The sequence below is a fragment of the Macaca nemestrina genome, chromosome 7 (genome assembly GCF_043159975.1).
Source record: "Macaca nemestrina isolate mMacNem1 chromosome 7, mMacNem.hap1, whole genome shotgun sequence".
In the NCBI taxonomy this organism is placed as follows: domain Eukaryota; kingdom Metazoa; phylum Chordata; class Mammalia; order Primates; family Cercopithecidae; genus Macaca; species Macaca nemestrina.
In genome coordinates, this window is record NC_092131.1 from 13,606,227 (window position 1) to 13,633,372 (window position 27,146).

The following is a 27,146-nucleotide window of genomic DNA, read 5'->3' on the forward strand; positions in this document are numbered from 1 at the left end:
ATGAAATATCTTGGGGATAGGACCCAAGTCTAAATATGAAATTCATTTGTTTCATATACATCTTATACACATAGGCTGAATGTAATTTTATATGACATTTTAAATAATTTCATGCATGAAACTAAGTTTTGACTGCATTTTGACTTTACACTTCATCACATGAGGTCAGATGGGGAATTTTCTACTTGTAGCATCATGTTTATGCTCAAAAAGCTTCAAATTTTGGAGCATTTTTATTTTGGATTTGGAGAACAGGAATGCTCAATCTGGGTTGTTTGTCCACTTAACTATGCTACTTGAAATAGGACTTTTAAAAAAGTAAAGCTTCCTATTTACAAATTTACTTACAAAGTAAATGCTTTCTGTAAAAATTCTAGAAGATGTTTAAAAAACTACCCATATACAGGATATATAAAATTATATAATAAATAATCAAATTAGGAAAAATTTATCATTTTTTTCTATTATTTTTTTCTTTTTTTTTTTGTTTTTTTGTTTTTTTGTTTTTGTTTGTTTGTTTTTTAGAGGCAAGGTCTTGCTATGTTGCCCTGGCTGGAGTGCAGCCAGTAACTATTCACTGCAGCCTCAAACTCCTGGGTCCCAGCCTCCTGAGTAGCTGAGACTAGGGGCATGCACCGAAATAAAAGGAAATCACACTTCACATTGATTATGTCCCTTTTATCCTTTATTATATATTTCCCAAATCCTCTTAAAACCCCCAAAAAGTCTCTCTAGGAACATAAATCAGCGTTATATACCATTCTACAGGTATGTGTCAAATTTCCAAACAAATTCTCTTCCTACTTCTTATCCAAAAATGCCACCAGTGGATCAGGCCAATGTTCCCTTAGTCTTTCAGGTAGAAACTTATATTGTCTCTAAATGTTAAGTTCAATGAACACTCATTTACAAAATTTTTTTGAATGCCTATTATTTGCCAGACACTATTCTAAGTTCTCGGGGTACAGTGAGAAACTAGACTGATACATATTCTGCTCTTATGAAAGAAAGGGAAAAGACTGGCAGATGATGAGGTCACAAAGGTAGATGGGGGTGATTTAAGGACATAGTAGGGAGTTGTATTTTATTTGAAATAAGAAGTTACTTTTATTAGTTTCCTGTGGCTGCTGTAACAAATTACCACAAACTGAGTAGCTTAAAACAACAGCTATTTCTTCTCTCACAGGTCTGGAGGCCAGAATTTCAAAATCAGTACCACACTCCACCTAGAGGCTCTGGGGTAGAATCTACTTTTTTCCTCTTTCAGCTTTTGGTGGTTGCTATCATTCCTTGGCTTGTGGCCACATCACTCCAATCTCTACCTCCATCTTCACATTGCATTCTTCTACATGTATGTGTCAACTCTCCTCTGCCTTCTTATAAGGATACATGTGATGACATTTAGACCACCACCCCAATAATCCAGGATAATCTCCCAATCTCAAGATCCTTAACTATATGTGAAAAGACCCTTTTTCCAAATAAGGTAACATTTACAATTTCTAGGGATTAGGGCCCAATATCTTTTGGGAAGGGGCATGATTCTGCCTACCACACCACTTAAGTAATTTTCATGCAAGAGGGAGACAAGATATGACTGATGCTTTTTAAAAGATCTCTCTGGTTGAGTTTCCTCTAGGAGGCAAAATGGAAGCAACAGAGGCAAAATGGAAGCAACAGATTCAGTAAGGAGGCCGCTGTAGTACAGATAGGAGATGACTAAGGTTTGAGACATTAAATTATACATTTTATATCTGTTACAGTTATGATCAGCTAATGAGTAGTAAAGACTGAGGACTCAGACTTCCTGTTTAAACCTAATTATACCACTTGCAAGCTTTGTGACTTTGAGCAAGTTACTTAACTAAGTTGTTTCTTCCACTGTCAAGTGATCATTATAGAACTGCTATGAGTATTCAGATTAAAATATGTAGAATATCTGACAGAATACAGTGCCTGACATGTAGTAAGACCTCAATAAATATTTGCTACATTATTTTTATCTGTACCTGGCATTGCTTAACTTCTATTACATAATTTTATGACACATATTATGGTTGCCAAAATGTAAGTGTAAAAACAACTAAATAAATTTAATAACTCAATAAGTAGAGAGTGTTTTTTGCATTGGATTGTAATGGAATCACCTTTGTTATGTGGTGTAATTATATCACTATTATTCTGAATTTTATAAAAGACCATGGTATAATATTTTGGATATTTATCTTGCCAATCAAGTTCTTTCACTTCTAGATAACGAGAAGCTCAAATCAAATATTGAGTTCTAACAAACATCTAAGATTTCAATTTAATATACTGTGGAAAAAGAATTAAAACTTAATAAAACCACACAAAAACAATTCTTTAACAGATACCCTAGGATTAAATCATGTAACGTGAATATATGGTAATAACTATATTTTAAAATGTCTCCACATTTAGGAAATTTAAATTGGAGGTCAAACATTTACTTTCTAAATTCCTAGCTAAATTCAATCTTGAGATGAGTGGCCTAACTGCACTACCATTCATTGCCCACTTTGCACACAATTTAGAAAATAAACTGGGGAAATACTATGGATTGGCTTAATTCTATTTTTCTTACTTTCTATTTTTCTTCTTTTGTTAGTTATTCTAGACATCAACCTCAATCTGATGGATTGGCTCAATTGTAACACCAACTCTGTTTCTGACATTTTATTTTTAAACATTAAATTCCTTTATCTCTAAAACAGTGAAAATAGCAACCTATTTTTTAAATCACTTTTCAGTTAATCCATTATCATAAGAACAAAATGCAAATGCAATAAAACAAAAATATCACTGATGAAAGTTTATAATACATAAGGCCAGCAAAATCTCCATTACTTTATCTGATATTCTTAAAAGTAAAGACAAGGTAAAAGTGAACTCTAAAAGCTGCACACACTACTGTTATAAACATGGTAAACATCTTGGTATTAATTAACTTAATGCATAAAATATTTATTGTTCATTTCTTTAAATTATCTAAAAGTAAATTATTCATAAAAGACTAGTATTATCAAGTACACAAATTATTTTCCTTATGAATTCAACAATCAACTATAACTGAAAACCAGCAGAACCATATGCATGGTCAAGCCAGAAATCTGGAAGTCATCTCTCACTTCACAAACCCAATCCATTATAAAGTTCTGGTCATTCTACCTTAACCCATGTTATCTCAGATATGTCCACTGCTCTCTACTGTCTTAATTAGTTGTCCTTATACTAGCTATGAGGCCCGGTACTGAAGCTGCCTAACTATCCTACTGCAATCTATTCTCCATACAATAACCAAAATGATCACTGTGAAATAGAAACACAATTAAGTCACTGCCTGCTTTAAAGACTTTTCACTGTCCTAAGAATGAAAACCAACACTTGAATGCTCCGTCATCAACCATTTCTCTAACCTCTTCTCAATCACACCCCACCCCATTCACTGGGTCCAAAACACACCTGTCTCTACCTCAGTCCCAACCAGCTCTTTCACCTTAGGGCTATTTACTGCTCTCTCTACCTGAACTACTTGATCCTGACTCTCAAATGGCGCTTCTTTCCATCCCTTCAGTTTTCTGCCCCTCAAAAAGGCATCCCTTGCCATCCCAATGCACAGCAGGTGCCCTCGTTACTTTATTACTTTATCTCATCAACTTGTGTTCTGTACACTCAGACTGCTTATCACAAATGACCATTATACCTTTCTTGGGTGGGGAGGGATTTGCTTGTCTAATGTCTGTTTCTCCATCTAGACTGTAGCCTCCTTGAGGGCAAGTTCCCTATCTTTTGTTCACTTCTGTTTTCCCAGTGCTTAGAACAGTGCCTGCCTTATAAAAGGACTCAGTAAATATTTATGAATGAATGACAATGCCATTATTACTAAATGCTCAAGATCACTTTTTTTTTAAAAAATTGAGAAATCATGGCCAAGCAAAAGTAAACAAAGCAGTTACCCAATATTTTGTCAGCGTTTCATCACTGGAAAGTAAACACTCACAGAAGTGAGGTGGAATTGACAGAGGTGCTAACCAGGAGTACCAATAAGTCACAACAAAATCTGAATACAATGAATTTAAAATAATATGCACAGAAACACAGATTTTATCATTTGAAATGGGGGTGATCAAATGTTTGGCTGTCTACATTATATATTAAACTATCAATAAAAGTCATTATTATTGGAGTTACCCCCATAAAGCCCTTCTCATTTGCCTTATTCTTCAGCATTTTTACATCAAGTCAGAAGCACACAATACTCTACCATACTTGTTCTCTCATTGTTTCCCATGGTCACTAGACCTTCCTAATATACAATCTAATCTGGACTCTTCTACCTTTTTGGTATCTCTTTTAAACGGAGTACAGGGCAAGACGATGGTCCTAAATAAATGGTTGCATGTTGATTAGTAAAATAAATGAGTGAAATCATTCAGTTATAAATAAAGGTTTCCTTAGTACATATTCATTAGTATATACTACCTTTGTATTCATTTATTAGTTAATATACTCTGTATTATGGATTAATTTCCATTACTTTTAAAGCTTATTAAAACTATATCTTCTATAACTCAGGCATACCTCATAGTTTCAGAAGATACATTTGATTCTTTGTATAAATATGCTATACATATGAGTGTACTATATTATTTATACACCCCCATGAAATTAAGGTTTTGGGGGAGCTGTTACTTAATTTCCTTTATTGTGAACTCAACAAAAGGATTTTTGCAAAGTAATTTAGAGATGTCTAAAGTTCACTGCTCTCTTTCATCTTTTATTCTTGCATCGTGAAACTTTGGACATCTAATATGCTCTCTGTGGACCAGATTTCACCTGCTCAACGCAGAGTGTGCAGCATGCAATATTCTTAGCTATAACTCTAATTTGCTTACTTACATTAACTCTGTAGCCAAGAGGACCTAAATACCTGTTCCTTTCTGCTATTGTTTAACTGGCACTTCCAGGTGTCCTGCTGACAAGTGTAGGTCAGTTAGTATCACAGAAATTGAATGTAAAAATAAACCTGGTCTGTGTGGACCTAATTCCTTTGAAATTATGGCATGATTCTGGGAAAAACAGATATGAAAAAGCTTGATTTATTTTTGAATCACATGCAATGCCAAAATAAATATCATCTTAATTCACCATTGTAATCGGTCAAAACGTTCATAGTGCCTGCATAGGTGGGCATCTCATGAAAATAACATGGTATGTCCCTGATCTAAATCACAGTAACTAGAACCATAATACACATGCCTAAAAATAAAACTCAAGGACTCAATAATAACTTCAGTATTTTAAACACATAAATTAAAAATTATGAGAAGAGCTATATCCAAATTAAAAAAAAGCAAAATCTACCAACCTCTATTAGCAAACATAATCCTCAGTAGTATGTAACCTCACTGACCCCATTAGTAGGCAAATTCTTGGAGGACACATACACTGGTGTCTGTTTTGTTCATTCAAGTTCTTATAAAGAAAAGCACTTTGCATATAAGTACAAATAAATAATTAGTAAATATTTAATAGTTGAAATTATTTAATTTTATATTAATAATCAATAAATATTAAATAGAAAGAATGTAATAGTAAATCAAACATTTTTGTTCATAGCAGAAAAACTAATTCTGAAGAAATTTATGAAGCAATAAATTACATACACATCTAAAATTGTGATGGCTATAATTCACTTTATCTGATGATTCTTCGGAGGTCATCATAGGGTCAATTATTAGGAGTATCAGCTCAATTACATTATCAATGTTATATGAATACTATTAATATAGATTTAAGCCAACAGAATATTAAATACTTTTTTTAAGAATAATTAGGAGGTGTTTTTGAGCTACTAAAAACTACCTTTAGTAAAATGTCTCTACTGAGAAAATGACTAAAGAAATTTTACAACTTAAGATCTGAATTTCTCCATTTCCATCAGCTAATTTCCCTAAATATTTTCATTATAATTCAAAATGTATATAATAACACTTCCTCCACTCAAGGTGCAAAAGATCAGCCATCAAAGCTCCAAAATCCTCTTTCAACAATGACAACATGCTACAGGGAAAAATGGGAAACTCCAATCTTATTTCATACCAACTTACTCTGACTTTTGGCAACACTCTCCGAAGCGTCTCAGTGGGATTCTGTCGCATCAAAAACGGGAGATTTGCAATCACACTTGTTCCTTGGACATCTTGACCAGCACTTACAAAGAAAACACAAATTTAAAATGTATAATTATAAGCTGAATTCCTCTGCACAGTTATAAAAAGTATGGACTAATTGGAAAAATGACTGCTTTGAATGATAAGCACTCAGACTTCTAAGTTTTAAGCCAGAAATACATCATTTAGATATAAAACTAAAACCAAAACTGAAATTTCATTAAGCAAATCTTATCACAAATACATGAAGATATTAATGATGCCTGTGCTGAAACAAGATTATCTTATTGTTTTAATATGTCTTAAGCCTAAAAGTTTTGAGACTATTACTAAATATGTATTTTTTAATTCTACCTCATTTTTTCCTGTGACCTGTCAGTTTGCCATACTTTATAAAAATGTATAAACGGTAACATTTTATTACGGTAAACATTAATAATCATAACAACAGGGAAAGCAATAAAATCAACTACAGCAAAATCATGCAACTTTCTCTTGGTACAGTGAAATCACTTGTAAAACTAGATTTGACTCCATGCCAGAAACTTCTTAAAGATACACTCGATACTCTTAAAGATCAGCAGGGTGTATTTACATAATTCCTTTTTAAATTGACATTCATTAAGGAGTTATCAAAATAATCTCAGCAATACTCTAGTGGCCTAAATACCTTGAAAAAAATGTTCAGATTCTTCCAAAAAAATCATTTCCACAAACAGCACAAAAACTGTTTTCAAATATAACCAAAGTGGCCTAAGTTTTGAAAATACTTGAAATATCCATATATATATGTGGATGGATAGATATCTATCAAAAAGATGCCAACAAACATGGCATCACCTCAGAGGGAAATCCCACCTATTCTTAACTGACACCAATTTAAATATTGATTGCTGATTCCATAATATTTACTTATTGATTAGAATTATTTTACTTATCTCTTCAAATGGATTTGTAGTTATATGTACATAAGACTTTAATACATTTTACATAGTTTTTTTAAGTAATATATTTTTGCTTCAGAGTAAGTTCTATTAAAAAGAAACATATCCTAATTCTAAATGAGGCTGCCCTGCCATGAAGAAAGGCTTTTTCTGTTGCAATATGGTAAGCTAGAAATACAGGACATCGTAATCATTCCACTGTTCTCATCACCCTCTAGGAGAATCCTTTACTAGACAAAATTCAGAAGGAATAGTGAAGGGTGTGAAATAGAGAATCCACGCCAAATGGAGAGAGGGTCAAAAAAAGAGAAATTAAGGTTGCACAGAAAAACACTACTAGTAGTGAACTGAATGGTGGCCCCCTAAAAGGTATGTCTACATCTTAATCCTAGAACCTGTGATTATTGTCTTTATTTTTAAAGGGCTCTTGAGATAAAGAGATTATCCTGGGTTATCCAAACTATCTAGGCCCTAAATCCAATAGCAAGTGTCCTTAAAAGAGAAACTCACAGAATAAAACATAACAGATGGCCGTTTGACCACAGATGCAGAAATTTGAGCAATACAGCCACAAGTCAGGGAATGGTGACAACCACCAAAAGCTGGAATAGGCAATAATGGATTCTCCTCTAGATCCCTGCTGACATCTTAACTTCAGACTTCTGTTCTCTAGAACTGTGACAGAATAAAATTCTATTATTTTTAAGCTACCTGGTTTGTGATAACTTGTTACAACAACCAGAGGAAATAAATATACTACACTACTAAAGAACTGAAAGAGAATAATCTGAAAGAAAAAGAAAATGACAATGCCTGGCCCAGGGTAGAGGTTCAATAAATATCTCTTGAAAGCATGAATGAATAGATGGCTAACTAGATGAACAGATGTCAGGAATATTAAATATTGAATGTTCCATGAATTTTATTCACTAATTTGCAATTAAGGTAAAAAAGGGTATAATCTCTAATACCTCACAGAGGTGAAAACAAAACTTTTCATAGGAAGGCAAGAAAAAGAAAACAGAAGCAAAAAAAGAACAAATAAAAAATAAAATGATACACTTTAGCCTTAAAATATCAACAATTACATTAAATATAAGTGGTCTAAAAATATCAGTTTAAGACAAGAATTGGCAGAGTGGCTTTTAAAAATGATTCGACTATATACTGTCTACAAGAAACTCACTTCAAAAAAACAGTATCAGTGGTTGAAAACAGTATCAGTGGTTGAAAATAAAGAATGGAAAATAATATATCATAGAAATGTGAATCAAAAGAAAGCAGGAGTGGCTATATGAATATCAAGTAAAGTAAATCTCAGAGAAGAGAAAATCACCAGAGACAGACAGGGACACTATAAAATGATAAAAGAGATGAATCCACCAAGAAATAGCAATCCTAAATGTGTATACAACAAACTGAGTTGCAAAATATGTGATACAAAAACTGATAAGACTGAAAAGAAAAATAGACAAATACACAGGTGCAGCTGGAGATTTCAGAACCCATCTCTCAACAACTGACAGAACTACACAGAGAATCAGCAAAGATATAGAAGAACTCAAGAATACCATCAACCAAGATTTAGCAGACATTTGTAGAACACTCTATCCAACAATAGCAGAATACACATTCCATTCAAGTGCCCAAAGAACATATATCAAGATGGACCATAAAACAAACTTCAACAAATTTTTGAAAATTTAAATAATACAGAATTTTCTCTAACCACAATGGAATCAAACTAGAAGTTGGTAAAAGAAAGGTAACAGAAAAATCTCCCAACTCTTGGAAACTAAACAAACTTCTATATATTCCCATGAATCAAAGAGAAAGGTCTCACGGGAAATCAAAAAATACACTGAACTGAATGAAAATAAAAAATTAACATTTGTGAGATACAGCTAACATATTCAAAGAGGGAAATGTAACCATCAGAAAAAAACGGAACATCTCACATCAATAATCTAACTTTCCACTTCAAGAACCTAGAACAAAATAATCACAATACACAAGCAGAAGAAACAAAGAGATAAAATCAATAATAAAAACAGAAAAAATAAAGAAAAAGAAGGAAACAAAGACCTAGTTGTTTTAAAGATCAATAAAAATCAACCTTAGCAAGAATGACAAAAGAACAAGAGAAGACAAAAATTACCAACATCAGAATTGAAACAGTAGGTATCTCTACAGACTGCAGAAATCAAAAGGACAATAAATGAATGCTGTGAATACTTCTATACATATAAATTTGAAAACTTAGACAAAATGGACCAATTTGTTGAAAAACATAAATAGTAACAACTTATCCAATATGAAAGAGATAATCTGAATGTTCCTACAACTATTAGGGAAATTGAATTAATATTTTCAAAGTCCTAAAAAAATGTCCAAGCCCAGATGGTTTCAGTGGAGAATACTACCAAACATTTAATGAAAAATTAACACTATTCTACACAATCTCTTCCAGAAAAGAGAAGAGGAGGTGGCACTTCCTAAATCACTTCATAAAGAAAAACTACAAAGCAGTATACCTCATAAATATAGATGCAAAAATATTTAATAAAATTTTAGCAAGAATTATATACCATGATCAAATGAAGTTTATTGCAGGGATGCAAGGCTGGTTCAATATTAAAAATCAATATACTCCATCATATTAACAGGCTAAAAAGAAAAATATCACATGATCATATCAATTCAGAAAAAACATTTGACAAAAGTCAACACATGAACACTGAAATTACAAATTCAATATAATTTATAATCACTCCAAAAAACTAACAAAATATGTACAGAAGTTGTAGGTTGAAAATACACAATGCTGAAAGAAATCAAAGGATATCTAAGCAATTAGAGAGGCACACACTGGGAAATTCAGCATGGTAAATATGGCAATTCTCCCCAAAGTGGTATACAGCTTTAACACAATTCCTATCGAAATACAAACAAGATTTTGGGAGACACAGATTATATTTTTTCTAAATTTATATGAAAAACCAAAGGAATAAGCATAGCTGAAACAACTTTGAAAAAGAAGAACGAAGTAGGAGGAACTGTGTCCACCCACTGTTAAGACTTATTATAGTAAGCTATAGTAACCAAGACTACACAGTATTGGTGGAGGGAGAGAGACATAGATCAACAGAACTGAAGGCAGAACCCAGAAATAGACCCCACACATATGCCCAACTGATTTTTGGCAACAGTGCAAAGACAATCCAGTAGACAAAAGATAGCCTTTTCATCAAATGGCACTGAAGCAACTAGATATCCACAGGTGTTTAAAATTAAAAAAAAAAAACACAAAACTGACACAACCTATGTCTCACACTAACTCAAAATGAATCACAGACTTACACCTAAACCATAAAACTAATCACTTCTCAGCCTTTTCACTAAGATCAAGTGTGAAACGTATAACAATAGAGCTGCCAGGAAAAACACGGGCAAATAGCTTCTAGATCTAGGGCTAGACAAAGAATTCTTAAACTTGGCAGTAAAAGCATGATCCACAAGAAAGGGAAGTTAGACTTCATCAAAATTTAAAACTTTTGTATTGTGAAAGACCCTGTAAAAGGATGAAAAGACAAGCCACAGACTGGAAGAAAATATTTGCAAATGAATGTTTGAAAAAGGACTAGTGTTGAGACCACATAAAGAACTCTCAAAACTCAATAGTAATAAAATACACAATCCAATTCAAAAATGGGTAAAAGACATGAGGGAACATTTTACTGAGGATGATATAGAGATTGCAAATAAGCCCACTAAAAGATGCTTAATTCATTAACCATCAGGCAAACACAAAGTAAAAGGACAATGAACATCACTACACATTTATCAGAATGGCTAAAATTTTAAAAACACCACCAAAAGCAAAAAAAAACTGGATGATTCATTGCTGCTAGGAATGTAAGCCGGTATAGCCACTCTGGAAAACAGTTTGGAAGTTTCTTAAAATATTAAATATGTAACACCATACAAGACAGCAATTGTACTCTGGGGAATTTATCCCAAAGAAATAAAAATTTCTGTTCACATAAAAACTTGTGGATGAATGTTTATAACACCTTTATTTGAACAACAAAAACAACAAAAAAGATATGAAAACAATGATATGTCCTTCAGTGAAGAAATGGATAAACAAACTGTAGTACACCTACACCATACTGTGGAATGCTACTCAGCAATAACAAGGAAAAAAAACTATTGATATGTGTAACCACCTGGAAGAATCTCCAGAAATTAAGCTAAGTGAAAAAAAAATTCAATCCCAAAAGGTTACATACTGTATGATTCCACTTATACAGCATTCTTGAAATGACGAAGTTATACAAATAGAGAACAGATTAGCGAATTCCAGGGGCTAAGGAGGGATACAGGAGCAGGAGGGAAATAGGTGTGACCACACAAGTGTAATATGAGAGATCCATTGATGATGGAAATCTTATGCATCCTGATTTTATCAATGTCAACATCCTGGTTGTAATACTGTACTATAGTTTTTCAAGATGTTATTATAGGGGGAAACCGGGTAAAGAGAACATGGATATTTCTGTATTATTTCTTACAACTGTATGTGAATCTAAAGTTTTCTCAAAATATAAAGGTGTTTTTTGTTTTTTGTTTTGTTTTGTTTTTTAAGACAGAGTCTGGCTCTGTCATCAGGCTGGAGTGTAGTGGCACGATCTTGGCTTACTGCAACCCCCGAGTCCCTGGTTTAAGCTATTCTCCTACCTCAGCCTCCTGAGTAGCTGGGATTACAGGCACGCACCACCACGCCTGGCTAATTTTTGTATTTTTTTTTTTTTTTTTAGTAGAGATGGGGTTTCATCATGCTGGCCAGGATGGTCTCAATCTCTTGACCTCATGATCCACCTGCCTCGGCCTCCCAAAGCGCTGGGATTACAGGCATGAGCCACCACGCCTGGCCGAAAAGGTTAATTTTTGAAAGCAGTCAGTGTAACAGAATTTTCAAAAAGCACCTGGATACCACACTACATGTGGAAATCTGAGAAATACAGTATCTACTCATGATTTAAAACTATCAGCAAACTACAAATAGAAGGGAACTTCTTCAACCAGATAAAGAATACCTATGACAAACTTAGAGCCAGTATCATACTTAATGGTGAAAGAATGAATGCTTTCCCCCAAGTCAGGAACAAGGCAGGGATGTTGACCATTACCACTTCCTTATTTTAATCCATAAACACAATATTTATCTTTGTTTATTTAGATCTTTGAATAGTTTATTCAGTTTTACGTAATTTTTAACATACAGATCTTACACACATTTTCTTAGATTCGTATCTAAGCACTTTTTTATTTCTATAGGTTTTGGGGGAACATGTGGTGTTTGGTTACATAAGTAAGTTCTTCAGTGGTGATTTCTGAGATTTTGGTGCACCCATCACCCAGCAGTGTACACTGTACCCAGTTTGTAGTCTTTTACTCCTCACACCCCTCCCACCCTTTCCCCAGAGTCCCCAAAGTCCACTGTATCATTCTTATGCCTTTGCATCCTCACAGCTTAGCTCCCACTTATAAGTGAGAACATATGATGTTTGGTTTTCCATTCCTCAGTTACTTCACTTAGAATAATAGTCTCCAGCTCCATCAAGGTTGCTGCAAATGCCAATATTTTGCTACTTTTTATGGTGAGTGAGATACACACACACACACACACACACACAAAAAAAAAAATACACATACACACACACCACATTTTCTTTACTCGTTGACTGATGGGCATTTGGGCTGGTTCCGTATTATTTTAGCAACTGCAAATTGTGCTGCTACAAACATCCATGTGCAAGCATCTTTTTCATATAATGACTTCTTTTTCCTCTGGGTAGATACCTAGTAGGTACAGAATCACAGAATGAATAAGAATTCACCAACCAGCTGCTGTCTTCAAGAGAATCACCTAACACATAAGGACTCACATAACCTTAAGGTAAAGGGGTAGAAAAAGATATTCCAAATGGTCACCAAAAGTGAGCAGGAGTAGCTATTCTTACATCAGAAAAAAAAAAAAAAAAAACTTTAAAGCAACAGCAGCTTAAAAAGACAAAGAGGGACATTATATAATTATAAAAGGACTTGTCCAACAGGAAAATATCACAATCCTGAATATATATACACCTAACACTGGAGCTCCAAAATTTATAAAACAATTACTGCTAGACCTAAGACAGCAACACAATAATAGTGGGGGACTTCAATACTCCACTGACAGCACTAGAAAGGTCATCAAGAACAGAAAGTCAACACGGAAACAATGGACTTAAACTATACCCTAGAACAAATGAACTTAACAGATATCTACAGAACATTCTAACCAACAACTGAAGAATACACATTCTATTCATCAGCACAAGCAACATTCTCCAAGAAAGACCATATGATAGGCCACAAAACAAGTCTCAATAAATTTAAGAAAATCAAAATTATATCAAGTACTCTCTCAGACCACAGTGGAATAAAATTGGAAATCAACTCCAAAAGGAACACTGAAAACCATGCAAATACATGGAAAGTTAATAATCTGTTCCTGAATGATCGTTGAGTCAACAATGAAATCAAGATGGAAATTTAAAAATTATTTCAACTGAATAATAGTGACAAAACTTATCAAAACCACTGGGTAGAGCAAAAGCGGTGCTAACAGAAAAGTTCATAGCATTAAATGTCTACATCAAAAAGTCTGAAAGAGCACAAATAGACAAGCTAAGGTCACACCTCAAGGAACTAGAGAAACAACAAACCAAACCCAAACCCAGCAGAAGAAAAGAAGTAACAAAGATCAGAACAAGACTAAATGAAATGGAAACAAAAAAATACAAGAGATAAATGAAATAAAAAGCTGGTTCTTTGAAAAGATAAACAAAACTGATAGACCACTAGTGAGATTAACCAAGAAGAGAGAAGATGCAAATAAACTCAATTAGAAATGAAATGGGAGACATCATAACCAATACCACAGAAATACAAAAGATCATTCAAGGCTACTACGAACACCTTTATGCACACAAACTAGAAAACCTAGAGGAGATGGATACATTCCTGGAAGTATACAACCCTCCTAGATTAAACCAGGAAAAAACAGAAACTCTGAACAGACCAAGAACAAGCAGCAAGATTGAAATTGTAATTTAAAAACTGCCAACAAAGAGAAATCCAGGACCAGACAGATTCACAGCTGAATTCTATCAGACATTCAAAGAATTGATACCAATTCTATTGAAACTAGACCATTATCACCATCCAACACTCTGTTGGAGCTCTGAACCAGTGCAATAAGGCAAGAAAAAGAAACACAGGACTTACAGATTAGAAAGGAAGACGTTTAATTGTTTTTACGCACAAACAACATAGTTGTCTATGGTGAAAATCCCAAATAATCTACAAAATGGCTAGTAGAATAAGTGAGTCTAGCGGTATGCAGAACACAAGGTCAATATATAAAAGTATCTCTACTTTTATATATTATATTTTCCATACAATGTAAAAGATATAAATTATAATTTAAAAGGTAATCTAATTTACATTAGCATAACAATATTGATATGGGAAGGGGTGCAGGGAAGTGCTGGCAAGGGATGGGCGCGTTCCCTGTCTAGGGTACCACTCCCGGGCCTGTTTCCCGCAGACCTAGGTGAGGACAGGAGCTCCTGCCTTCACGTCCAAATGCTGCCATTTCCCAAGACCACCCTGGCCTACCACACCCCCAACCTGTGCTTATAAAAGCCCCAAGACCCTAGCAGGCAGAGACGCAAGTGGCTGGATGTGGAGAGGAACACACCAGTGGAGGAACACCCAAGTGGCTGGACGTTGAGAGGCCGTCAAGAGGAACGCATCTGCATAAGAGCACACCAACAGGCCCCGCAGGTCGGCAAGCCATGAACCGGCGGCATGAGGCAGTTTGGCTGGGGCCGTCAGAGGAGAGCCCGGGCTGCTAAGCAGCCCGACTCCAGGGGAAAATCACCTTTCTACTCCTTCGCTCTTCTGGCTCTCCCATCTGCTGAGGGCTACTTCCTCTCAATACAACCTTGCGCTCATTCTCCAAGTCCACGTGTGATCCGATTCTTCCAGTATACCAAGGCAAGAAACCCTGAGATACAGAAAGCCCTCTGTCCTTGCGATAAGGCAAGGGTCTAATTGAGCTGACTAACACAAGCCGCCTACGACTGCAAAACTAAAAGAGCACCCTGTAACACATGCCTATTGGGGCTTCGGGAGCTCTAAACATTCACCTCCAGATACTGCCCATGGGGTCAGAGTCCCACAACCTGCCCCTGGGCATGCTCCCCCTAGAGGTTTGAGCAGTGGGGCACCAAAAAAGCGAGCCACTCCCCTACTGCACGCCCTGCGAGGGAGGCTGAGGAACTTTTCCTGTTTCAATATGAAATATAATTGGAACACTTGACAAAAGATGTGCAAGACGTGTAGACCAAAAATTACAGAACATGCTGAGAGAAATAAAGAAGAGAGAAATATATTCAAGGATCAAATACTCAATATTGTTAAGACGTAAATCTCACAAATTGAAGACAGATTCAATATGATCCCCTTCTAAATCCTAGTAGGCTTTCTGCAGAAATGAACAAGCTTATTCTAAAATCTGCATGGAAATGCAAAGGATATAGAATAACTAAAACAAATCTGACAAAAACAAAGTTGTAGGGCTAGTACTAGCAGGTTAGACTTTAAAACCTATCATAGAGCTATAATAGACAAGATAGTGCAATATTGGCATATAATCAATGGAAAAGAACAGAAAGTCCAGAAATAGACCCAAACATAAATGCGCAATTGACTTTTTAAAAAGGTGAAACGACAAATCAATGAGGAGATGATAATCTTTTCAACAAGTTGTGGCAGAACAATTAAATAGCCATATACAAACACAATGAGTCTCTCCTCATCCTGAAACAATAAACAGAAGTTAACTCAAAATGAATCACAGGCCTGACTATAAGAGCCAATAATGTAAAACTTCTAGAAGAAAACAGCAGAAAATCTTAGTGGCCTTGGATTTGACAAGATTTCTTGAAGAGAACACAAAAGGTAAAGTATAAAAAATTTTAAACTCAACCAAATAAACTTCATCACAATTACAAATGTTTGTTTTTCAAAGGCACTGTTACAAAAATGAAAATGTAAGCCATAGACTGGCATAAAATACCTGCGAAACAAATATTTAGCAAATGACTTGTATCTAGAATATATAGAGAATTCTTAACTACAAGAGTAAGAACATCCAATAAAAAGCGGACAAAAGATTTGAACACCTCACCAAAGAAAATATAAAAATGGCAAATAAATACATCTTAAAATGCTCAACAAAATTTTAATCATTAGGTAAAATTACGTTACAACCACAATGAGATATCACTACACATTCACTGATATAAAATTATAAGGACTGAACATGCCAAATGTGGGCAAGGATGAGGAGTAATGGCACTTTCACATACTACTGATGGAATATAAATATAATACAATCATTTTGGAAAAGTTTGACAATTTCTTTAAAGGTTACACATACACCTACCAAACAACCCAGACATTCCATATTTAGACATTTATCCAAGGGAAATAAAAGCATATGTTCACATAAACACTTTAATGTAAATATTTATAACAGCTTTGTTTGTAATAGATAAAAACAATTCAGATGTTCACTAATAAGTGGATAATCAAATTATGATATATCCATACAGTGATATATCCATATAGCAATAAAAAGAAATGAAGAAAATCATGGATAAACTTCAAAACAATTACACTGAATGAAAGAAGCCATACAAAAAAAATTAATACTACTGTATGTTTTCACTTATAGAAAATCACAGAAAATACAAACTGAACTATAGTGGCAGAAAGCAGCTTTTGCCTGGGAATAAAGAAAGGAGAATGAAAGCTGGATTATGAAAGGGCATGGGGAAATTTTTGGAGGTGGATATGTTTATTATCTTGATCATGGTGAGGGTTTCACGGGAATATACATATGTGAAAAGTCATCAAATTTCCAATTTTAAATATATGTAGTTTACTATACATCAATACTTCAATAAACTAGTATGAAATAAAGTATATAAATACAAAAAAAAAAGATGAAATCACCCCTATAAAGATGGCAACAGTGAACACATTTTTTTTTTTAATTTCCTGAATCCCTCATAAAAAAACAGAGCATAAAAAACTAGGACAAAAATAATAAAATTAAACAAAATAAATAAAATAAACCATGCATGACATCTACACCATAACTACATGATAAGATTTCCCACACAAACCAAAAATCCATGTCATGTGAGAACAGCAGCTAAAACTGTAAATGGTTTTGTATCCTCCAACAGCTGATGAATTCAGCAAGTCCATAGTAACATCTGAGAGGGCCAAGCAGTCTTATCCCCATGAACTTTCAAAACTTCTAGAACAAAGACCCAAGTTGAAGAAAAATTCTGGGAAACAGAACCCAAATTGAGCAGCAGAGGAACAACAGAAAAGGTCTACATAACAGTACAGGAGAGAAACAGAACCGAGAAACCTCAGAAAGTAAGGTATCCTAATTCGAACACTATACAAAACAACAAAAAAGGGAGCTCTAGAGTCCTGAAATTAGAAAAGCTATCCTGAACCACACCTCTTAAGGTTTATGAAAACTAATTTCACATAAAAATGAAAAATAAGGATCATTAAATTACACGAATAGTTATTTTTTAAAGAGAGAATAAGGAGCAGACTAATATTCCTAAAGACAATGGAAGACATACTCAAACAGGTAACTACAACCTACTATTTCTCCACGCAAAGAAATTTTTAATGTATAAGATATGAAAAAACACATGAATCGTAATTATGAAAACTCAGAAATGAAGTGATAGAACTCAGGAAAGAATTAGAATAAAATATTTCAAAAAAGACTAAACTAGAAAAAAGAAAAAGATGAATAAACACAATAATACTTCAAGAGAAATAAAAGGTGAAAAGAAGAAAAATTTTTAAATAAAAAAGATTTGAAGCCAGGCGCAGTGGCTCACGCCTGTAATCCCAGCAGTTTGGGAGGCCAACGCAGGCAGATCACCTGAGGTCAGGAGTTCAAGACCAGCCTGCCCAACATGGTAAAACCCTGTCTCTACTAAAAATACAAAAACTAGCTGGGTGTGGTGGTGGACACCTATAATCCCAGCGATGTGGGAGGCTGAGGCGGGGAATCACTTGAACCCAGGAGGCAGAGGTTGCAGTGAGCCAAGATCGTGCCACTGCACTCCAGCCTGGACAACAGAATGAAACTCTGTCTCCAAAAAAAAAAAAAAAAAAAAAAAAAAAACTTTGAAACAAAGTAATATAAGCTTATAAGCTTGAGAGAAAGTAATATATGTAATATATAAGGTAGACAAAGAAGATCTAACAACTTTTAATAGGAGTTCCTGAAGAAGAAAACCAAAACCAAAGCAAGGGAAGGAATTTTTTTAAGTCAAAATTTTTTTAAAAAGCCCTTTCCTGTAATTAAAAACAAAAAAAAAGATTCAAAGGCACGTACCACAAACCTGATATAACCAATACTGAGATTTACTGTTGAATCTTAAAGAAAAATCCTTTGGGCATCCAAGCAAAATAAGCAAGTTACTTAGGAACAAAAAGAAAAGCAAATTATCATTAGACTTTCACAGCAATAAGATACAAGGAAAGCAAATAATACTAGTCTATAGGGTGATATTGCTCACTATAAGCAGGACGTGAAAAAATATAAAAAGTAATATAAATTTTGTAAAATTATAAAAAATTATAATCACCATAATCTTTAATTTCTATAATTAATTTATATCTAGCCGTTTTCCTACCCAGGGAGAAAAACTGATATATTATGGGTAGTACATTGGCTATTACGAGTTTGAAGAAAAAGAAACTAGATTAGCTAGTGGTTCTCAACCAGGAGTGATCTCCTCCTTCCCTTCCCCTCCACTCGTGGTCTAGGGACATTTTTTTAATCATCACTTAGGAAATGTTACTGTAATCTAGTAGGTAGAAGCTGGAGTGCCACTAAACATCCTACAATGCACAAGACAGCTGCCTACAACAAAGAATGTCAATATCTCAACAAAATATGTCTAAGAAATTCTGGTTTAGACAAAGCAAATATTAGTTGAGTCACATGAAACCACCAACATTAATTACTGGCCATAGTTCAACATATATGTTGAGCTTATCAGAAATATATTAAGTCAGTGACATCAAGAAAATGTATACAGGTTGGCAACTACAACATGCTACAGCAGTGGTTCTCAAACTTCAGCATGTGTCGGAATCACCTTGTACAGGGCTTGTTAAACCTGGGTCCCCCACCAGAGATTCTGGTTCAGTTGGTCTTGTTTAGGCCTGGGAACTTGATTTCTAACAAGTTCCCAGGTGATATACTGGGGATCACACATTGAGAGTCACCATGGTAGAAGAACAGTCAAAAACAAAAAAAGAGGAAAAGGAGACTGCAGAATCTTAACATTTTTTAGATGTGAGTGAAATGAGCCAAGTGCACAGCAGCAGTTTGCCCAAATGAAGCGGAAGGTCCATCTGACAGTAGACTGCATACGTTCACAACTTCTGTTAGTCCTGGCCACAGGGCTCTTCGTAATGACTTTAAAAGTAATACGGCAAAAAAATAGCAGAGATGGAATAAAATGTAAGTCTACTTAAATGTACATTAGAGAAAAGTATAAGGAGTTTGTGAAAAAGCGTATCAGACAAAAGGGTCATTGAGTAGAAGCTTGCATTAAAATGGGAGTTCTTAACTTGCATGCCTGGGAATTTCTTGGGGCTGTGAACATGTTGCTTTGTTCTGCTGACTTTAGTCATAATCAGTATAAGTAAACCAAGTATTCCCCGGTGCGGGATACTGCACCTGTAGTCCCAGTTAGTCAAGCGACTAAGAGAGGAGGATCACTCCAGCCCAGGCCCAGGCATTCAAGTCCAGCCTGGGCAGCACAGCCAGACTCTATCTCTTAAGAAAAAAAAAAAAAAAAAAAAACAAGTATGTGTGGATCTATGCTACCATCACTGACTAGAAGAAATCCAAAAATAAAATTGGCATAGAGGATTCCACTTTATTGCTACTTTATATCACACATGTAATTTTTAAATATTTGATCAACATTATTCTTTTTGTTTCAAAGTAAGCTACCCAGCTTCCCAGACTTTAAAATCTACAACTTTCTATTGAAAAGCCCGGCACAGGAAACAATCATCATGGTTACAACTTGAGCTGCTTCTTTTTGCCCCAATTGTGCTATTCTTTGGGACATGCTCCTTTTCTAGGATACTTACTCAGAAACAAAATGAACACAAGCCCACTCAACAAACCATTCCTCTAAAACTAAAAAGAATTGGGTTAATCATCTCATCTGTACACTAGTGGCTAAAAAGGAAAGCCGAAAAAAACAAGACTAGTTAAATAAATGAATTTAGGACACCTATCTTTTAAACTCTAAATTAATGTTTCTAATTATTTTATCCCTACTGGGAGATGCACCTATTTTAAAGAGCCATTTATAGTAATATCTTACGCCAATAAAAAACAAGTCAATCCACTGAAGTATTCTTTGCTACAATAAAAGTTATATAGTCTTTCTTGTTGTCCCAGCTTCTGCCACTGTCATGGTAAACTTCATCATTCAGGTGAGTGACCAATAGCTGGTTTCTGCTTTCCTGTAATCCAAGGATGTTTTACCCAAATGTGACATTCCCCAATGCCTAGCAAAGCAGCACGCAGTAAGGGCTTCATAAATATTTGTTAAAATGAATTCATCTCCACTTCATATTAGCAACCCACAACTTTTGTCAAAGGCTGGATCTTATTATCTGGAAATGCTCCATCTCTAGAATCTCAAACTGTGATCTCACTTATTGGCCATTAACTCTTATTTTTCTACTTTTCTATTGCTAAGCCTATGTTTTGCCCTCATCACATTTCTAACCTATTAACCTTCTTATTCTCCAGTACCTAATATTCTTCCTAGTTTCATTTTTTCCTTGCCAGCCTGAATCTCCCTAGCATTGCAATTAGATTCTCACCAATAACCTTACTTTGATAACCTCCTTCTAATCTCAACAAAATAAAAATAGTATCTAATATAAGCCAGGCATTGTGCTAATAAATAAGCACCTTATTTGCATTCATCTTATTTAATTCTCATACTAATTTTACAAGGTAGGTAGATCCTATTATTATCCCATGTTGTAGATGAGGAAATTAGAGTTTAGAAAAATTAAGGTACTTGCCAAAAGTTATGCAGCCTGTACTACTCCAAAACTCATACCAACCACTATGCTACACTGACTCCTGTCCAAACTGTGCATCCAGACAATACCAAACACAGCTATCAGCTTTTCCTATCCCACTCCTGCTCCTAAGCTATGCAGCACTGCTAGAGAAAACTGTGTAACTATGCTGCTTAATGCTTTTTAAAAACATATGGTTAAAAAAAAAAAAAACTTGTCTTCAATGATCAATGATGCTAGACAAAAACACAAAATGACAACCAATTTGTTGCAATCAAGAAAAGAAACAGAAATTTAGTTTATGATATTGCCTAAAGCATTTTCAGAAACATCTTTGATCTCTGAAAATGAGGCTACCTGTGCTAGTTTATGAAAGCCTTGCCCTTCTCCACAAAGAATAAGCCACGTTAGAATAAATCCAGGTACTAACAATATTATCTTCCTCTATTCTTGTACCTTGCTCCTACCTCTAAGAACTTAAAATCTAATAAGGAAGACAGATTCACACACTAAAAATTTTGACTACATAGCACAAAGTCCTCTTTTCCTAGCCTGGACACCCTCATAATTTGTTTAGTCCTAAACCACTTGGACAAGAGAGAGGAGATGAGCAGATGCTATCCAAAAATGATGACGTGACATAATCAGTCAGTACTATATCTGAGAACTCCAGCTTTGCTACTGTTCAACTATGTGTAGGATATCAAATGTTTGTAGTTATAGAGAGCCAGTTATCCTACTCCTAGCAGCTCTCACTTAAAATCCAAAGTATAACTCATAAGCTGCTGATACTGTGCTTGAATTTATAACAATAAAGCAGATGCCATAAAGGCCTTGCTTTGAGTTCACAATAAAAACTAAACTTTACATAGCTGATAGTTAATTATTTCCTTACTCAAATTAAATTATTAAAGTTTGTTTTAATGAATAGAACAAAATAAATTAAATGATTACCTTAGAGAATTAACCTTCCAAGAAAGACAAAACCTTCTTTGAAGGCAAAGATGACTGATAGAGAGACTCAAAAAAAACTAAGCAGAAGACACTGAATACCAATCCCTAACATCAGTAATTTTTCAAATATAGAATATTTCCATATGTTAATCCTGTAAAATGAAATTCCTAATAATGTTTAATCTTTAAAACATTGCCTTAAAAGGTTTATGTAGAAAACCATTCAAACCTGATTATAGTCTTCATGCTTAAGACCATACAGAAACAAATAGTATTTTTTAGTAGGACCAAAGAAAGAGTAAAAGAAAAATTAACATTTAAGGGCCTACTATGTGCTGTACAAGGCACTTTACATACATAATCACATTAATCGTCACAATATATGAGCAGTATATTTCTATCCTTACCGATGCTCAGAAAAAAAAAAAGGGATTCACCCAAAGTCATGTGACTAGTAAAGATTAGAGCCAGTATTCCAACCTATTTCTCAGTCCATAACCTACAGCCATCATACCACCTCAGATCATAGTCCCATCATAAGAACTCGCTTAAATGCCAGCCTAAAAGGATTTCTAAGTTGATAATTTTGTGAGAGTTATGTTCATGATTTATTTAATAATATTTATGTTACCAATAAATTATTTTACTAATAATGTCCACTATGTGTTTTTTACTATCATTGCCATGTCAAAACAATATACACAAGTTTTATGTTCCTTGCGAAGAGATAAACTCCTCTTTGGATTAAACCTTTATCACCAATGATATAGAGAATATTGCCTTTGGAGTGGCTCTTCGACAACTTATACAGCAAGACAGGAGGAATAAGTTCCGCTGTTCTGTACCACTGTAGGGTGAATATGATTAACAACTTAGTGTGTATTTTCAAAAAGCTAGAAGAGATAATTTTGAATGTTTACAACACAAAAGAATGATAAATGTTCAAGGTGATGAATGCTAACTACTCTGATTTGATCATTACACACTGCATTAAATATGCTCTGCATCCCATAAATATATACAATTATTACATGTCAACTAAAAATAAAAGAGAAATAAATAAAGGCCCAAAATTTGCCTGAAAAACACAAATGAGCTTATTTTCCCCTCCCTCTTTATACCAACAAGGGTACAAACAGCCCTCTGATTCCTAAGGATACAGTTCAGAATTATTTCAACCTTTCCTTTCTCCTCACACCCCACAGCACATTTCACAACAGTGTAATAAGATGTGTATGACTCCCAATTGTTCTAGATTGAAAAGAACTTACTAAGGTGCAAGTACACCTGTGGCATTAATAAATTGTCGGTTTTTTGTATTGTTTATCTTGGATTTTTTCCATATTATAGTGCAATATAAACAACATTATATTTGATATTAACTTTTATATGTTTTACTGTATGATATATAGAAGAATAATTGCTGTTAAATTTTAGTTTCAGTTCTATATATTAATACACATGCACACAAACGTGTGTATATGTGGGGTCACAATTTAAAATGTATTCCTTATGTGATAAGGTCATAGTAAAAAAAAAAAAAAAAAGTTGGAAATCGCAGCTCTACAGTATTTTGCATAGAGTAACAGGGAATATTACCAAAGTCTGTCCTAAATATATGAGCTATAGCAGGAATATTGAAAGGTATGAAAAACGTTAGTTCAGGAATAACTATATAAACTTGGAAGAGTTCTGGGAACATTGTAAGCTCCCTCCTGTTAACTTTTTTAACCAGCCTTTCTATTTCCTCATTAACAAATAGCAGTAAAAATTCCTTTAAAATACTTTTATTTTTATTTTTATTTTTTGAGACAGAGTCTCCCTGCATCTCCCAGGCTTAAGTGCAATGGCACAATCTTGGCTCACTGCAACCTCTGCCTCCCGGGTTCAAGCAATTCTCCTGCCTCAGCCTCCTAAGTAGCTGGGGCTACAGGCACACGCCACCACACCTGGCTAATTTTTTAGTAAAGACAGGGTTTCACCATATTGGCCAGGCTGGTCTCGAATTCCTGACCCCAATGATCCGCCCACCTGAGCCTCCCAGAGTGCTGGGATTACAGGCGTGAGCCACCATGCCCAGCCTAAAATACTTTTTAAAAATATATAGATATGTTAGGACATAGCAGGGGAAAAGGGCTAGCTAAGATAACATACTGCCAACCCAGCCAGTAAGACAAACTCAGAATAGTAACCAACAGCTATTAAAAATAAATAAACAAACAAACAAACCAGGTGTGGTGGCACGTTCCTGTAATCCCAGCTACTAGAGAGGCTAAGGCAGGAGGATTGCTTGAGGTCAGGAGTTTAAGACCAGCCTGTGCAATATAGTAAGACCCTATCTCAAAAAAAAAAAAAAAAAAAAAGATAAAAGCAGGCCAAGTCCCTGGCACCTACAGGCAGAAGGGGTGACAAATAAGTATTGAAGGAGAAGAGACCCAATTACCTAACCTAAACAGGTGAAGTGACATGTTCAATCATTCAGGAACTGCTGGGTGCCGGGCACTGGTTCTGGATTCTCCAACACAATCTAATAACGCTTTATGCCTAGCACAGAATGTGTCAGACAACGAAGACTGTCAAGAGTACTGACAGAAAAAGAAAGAGTATAAAATTACTCCCAGGTTTCCCTCCAGTATGATACCGGAAGATGGTCAGGCTTCAATAACAAGAGGAGGCATATTTAGGTAAGAAGTGATGAATGCAGCTTCAAGCACATTGAGTTTGAAAAGCCAGCAAGACATTCTGGTGGAGACACCCTGGTGGAGGTGCCCAGTAAACAGAAATGATCCAAAATTGAGAAGGAAAGGCCAAGGCTACAGTCACACATTTGGAAATCATGCCATGGAAATGATGACTGAAATCCAGAATGAATAATATGACCCAGAAAGAGAGTCCCAAATAATACACAGTGGCTCCCGTCTGTTCATTTGACTGATTATCACTGTAAGTGGGGCACTGAATCAGAAGAAATGTAATACAAACACATCAATTATAATATTTAAAAACTCATCAGTCAATCCAAAGTCAATCTGTAAAAGCTATGTGAAATAATTATTTCTTTTATCTAATAATAAAGACAGGATAAGATAGAATAAAATGAAATGTTCAAACTAAAAGGGGGTCTTGGAAATATAACACATCTCCTTCACATTGTGACAAGGAAGAAACCAACATCTACAGAGATTGTGGAACTTAGGTCAACCAGCTAGTTACTATCAGGGCCAAAATGTCATCTCCACAAAGCAAGAGCTGATTTTTAAAAACTATTGATCCTATAATCTCTCTCATGGGTTCCTAAATAACTATTCATTTAAATAAATTTTACATATGTATATTTTCTTCTCTAAGAGAAAAAAACAAAGTCAATTTTCTCCCTGATTTCTCTTATGGTAACTGTTTTAGATATTCTTATCATTCAACAATATACAAATTATCAGTCCTCTAGTTATTCTAAAATAATTTTTTTCAGTTTTATTGAGGCATAACTGACAAAAATGCTGCATATTTAAGATATATGATGTGATGCGATTTTTTAACCCTTTTTAATTGTAAATTGAGAAAAAATAATCTATGTATTCACAGGCTACAAAGTGATTATGATATCTCACCATACGTATACATTATAAAATGATTACTACAGTAAAGCCAATCAACATGTCCATCACCTCACATAATGACTTTTTGTGATGAGAATACTTAAGATCTACTCTCTTAGCAAATTTCAACTACACAATTGTCTAAGGAAATATAATTATTAATTACAACAAATGTAATTCAACAGCAAATAATTTAGGTACTCTATCACGATACAAATGTTTCTCTATATGTGTGTGTGTGTATACACACATATATGTATTTTAGGCAAGATATATATATCCCTGTCAAGATTTCAATATGTTGTCCAAAGACTAGGTCTACATGCTATTTATGTAGTAATAATGAAGAAACTAAGCAGTGTAACAGAATAATAGGCATTTTGATTGTAGGGTCATCTTCATAAAATACAATCAAAATAAGATATTATAAGAAAACTGATGATTAATCCTCTTATTAACATAGATGACAAAATCCTCCACAAAATATTAGCAAAGAGTCCAGAAACATATAAAAAGACTAATTACATAATGAACAAGTAGGATTTATTCCAAGAATGAGAGGTTGGTTCATCATTCAAAAAGTAATCAATGTACTTCACTGTATTAAAAGACAAAATAAGAAAAGCCATATACCATATCAATAGATACAGAAAAAAACATTCTACAAGATTCAATACCCATTCATGGTAAAACTTAGCAAATTAGGAATACAGGAAACTTAACCTAATGGTTATCTATTTAAAAAGTACAACCACATTATACTTAATGGTAAGAGACAGAATGCTTTCTCCCTAAGATGACGAAAGGCTGGAAGTCATCTCTCGCCACTCCCACAGTGGAAAAACCTGCCAGGTATTTCCTTAAGTGAATGGCCTAAATTAACATAACTGAGGATAAATCCATGGTGACAGCATGAATCCCCTGATATGACGAGATAAGAAAAGCACTGTGGTACTCTTCCTAAAAGCACATAACCCCAATCTAATTATGAGAAATAACATCACACAAATCCAATTTGAGGGAGAGTCTATGAAATACCTGACCAGCACTCTTTAAAACTATCAAGATCATGAAAAATAAGAAAAAGTTAAGAAAGTGTCACAGCCAAGAGAAGACTAAGGAGGCATAAATACAATGCGGTTTCCTGGAGTTGATCGTGAAACAGAAAA

General features: G+C 34.5%; 1 protein-coding gene across 6 annotated transcripts in view; it reads right to left on the minus strand.

The window, feature by feature from the left end:
- LOC105467503 (protein phosphatase 4 regulatory subunit 4) overlaps positions 1 to 27,146 on the minus strand; it is a 105,984-nt gene that overhangs the window by 65,392 nt on the left and 13,446 nt on the right. For all 6 annotated transcript variants that reach the window (XM_011717127.3, XM_011717128.2, XM_071099658.1 and 3 more), the window contains exon 3: positions 6,132 to 6,234. In XM_011717127.3, the coding sequence (XP_011715429.1) occupies positions 6,132 to 6,234 (103 nt within the window). The remainder of the gene's footprint in view (positions 1 to 6,131; positions 6,235 to 27,146) is intronic.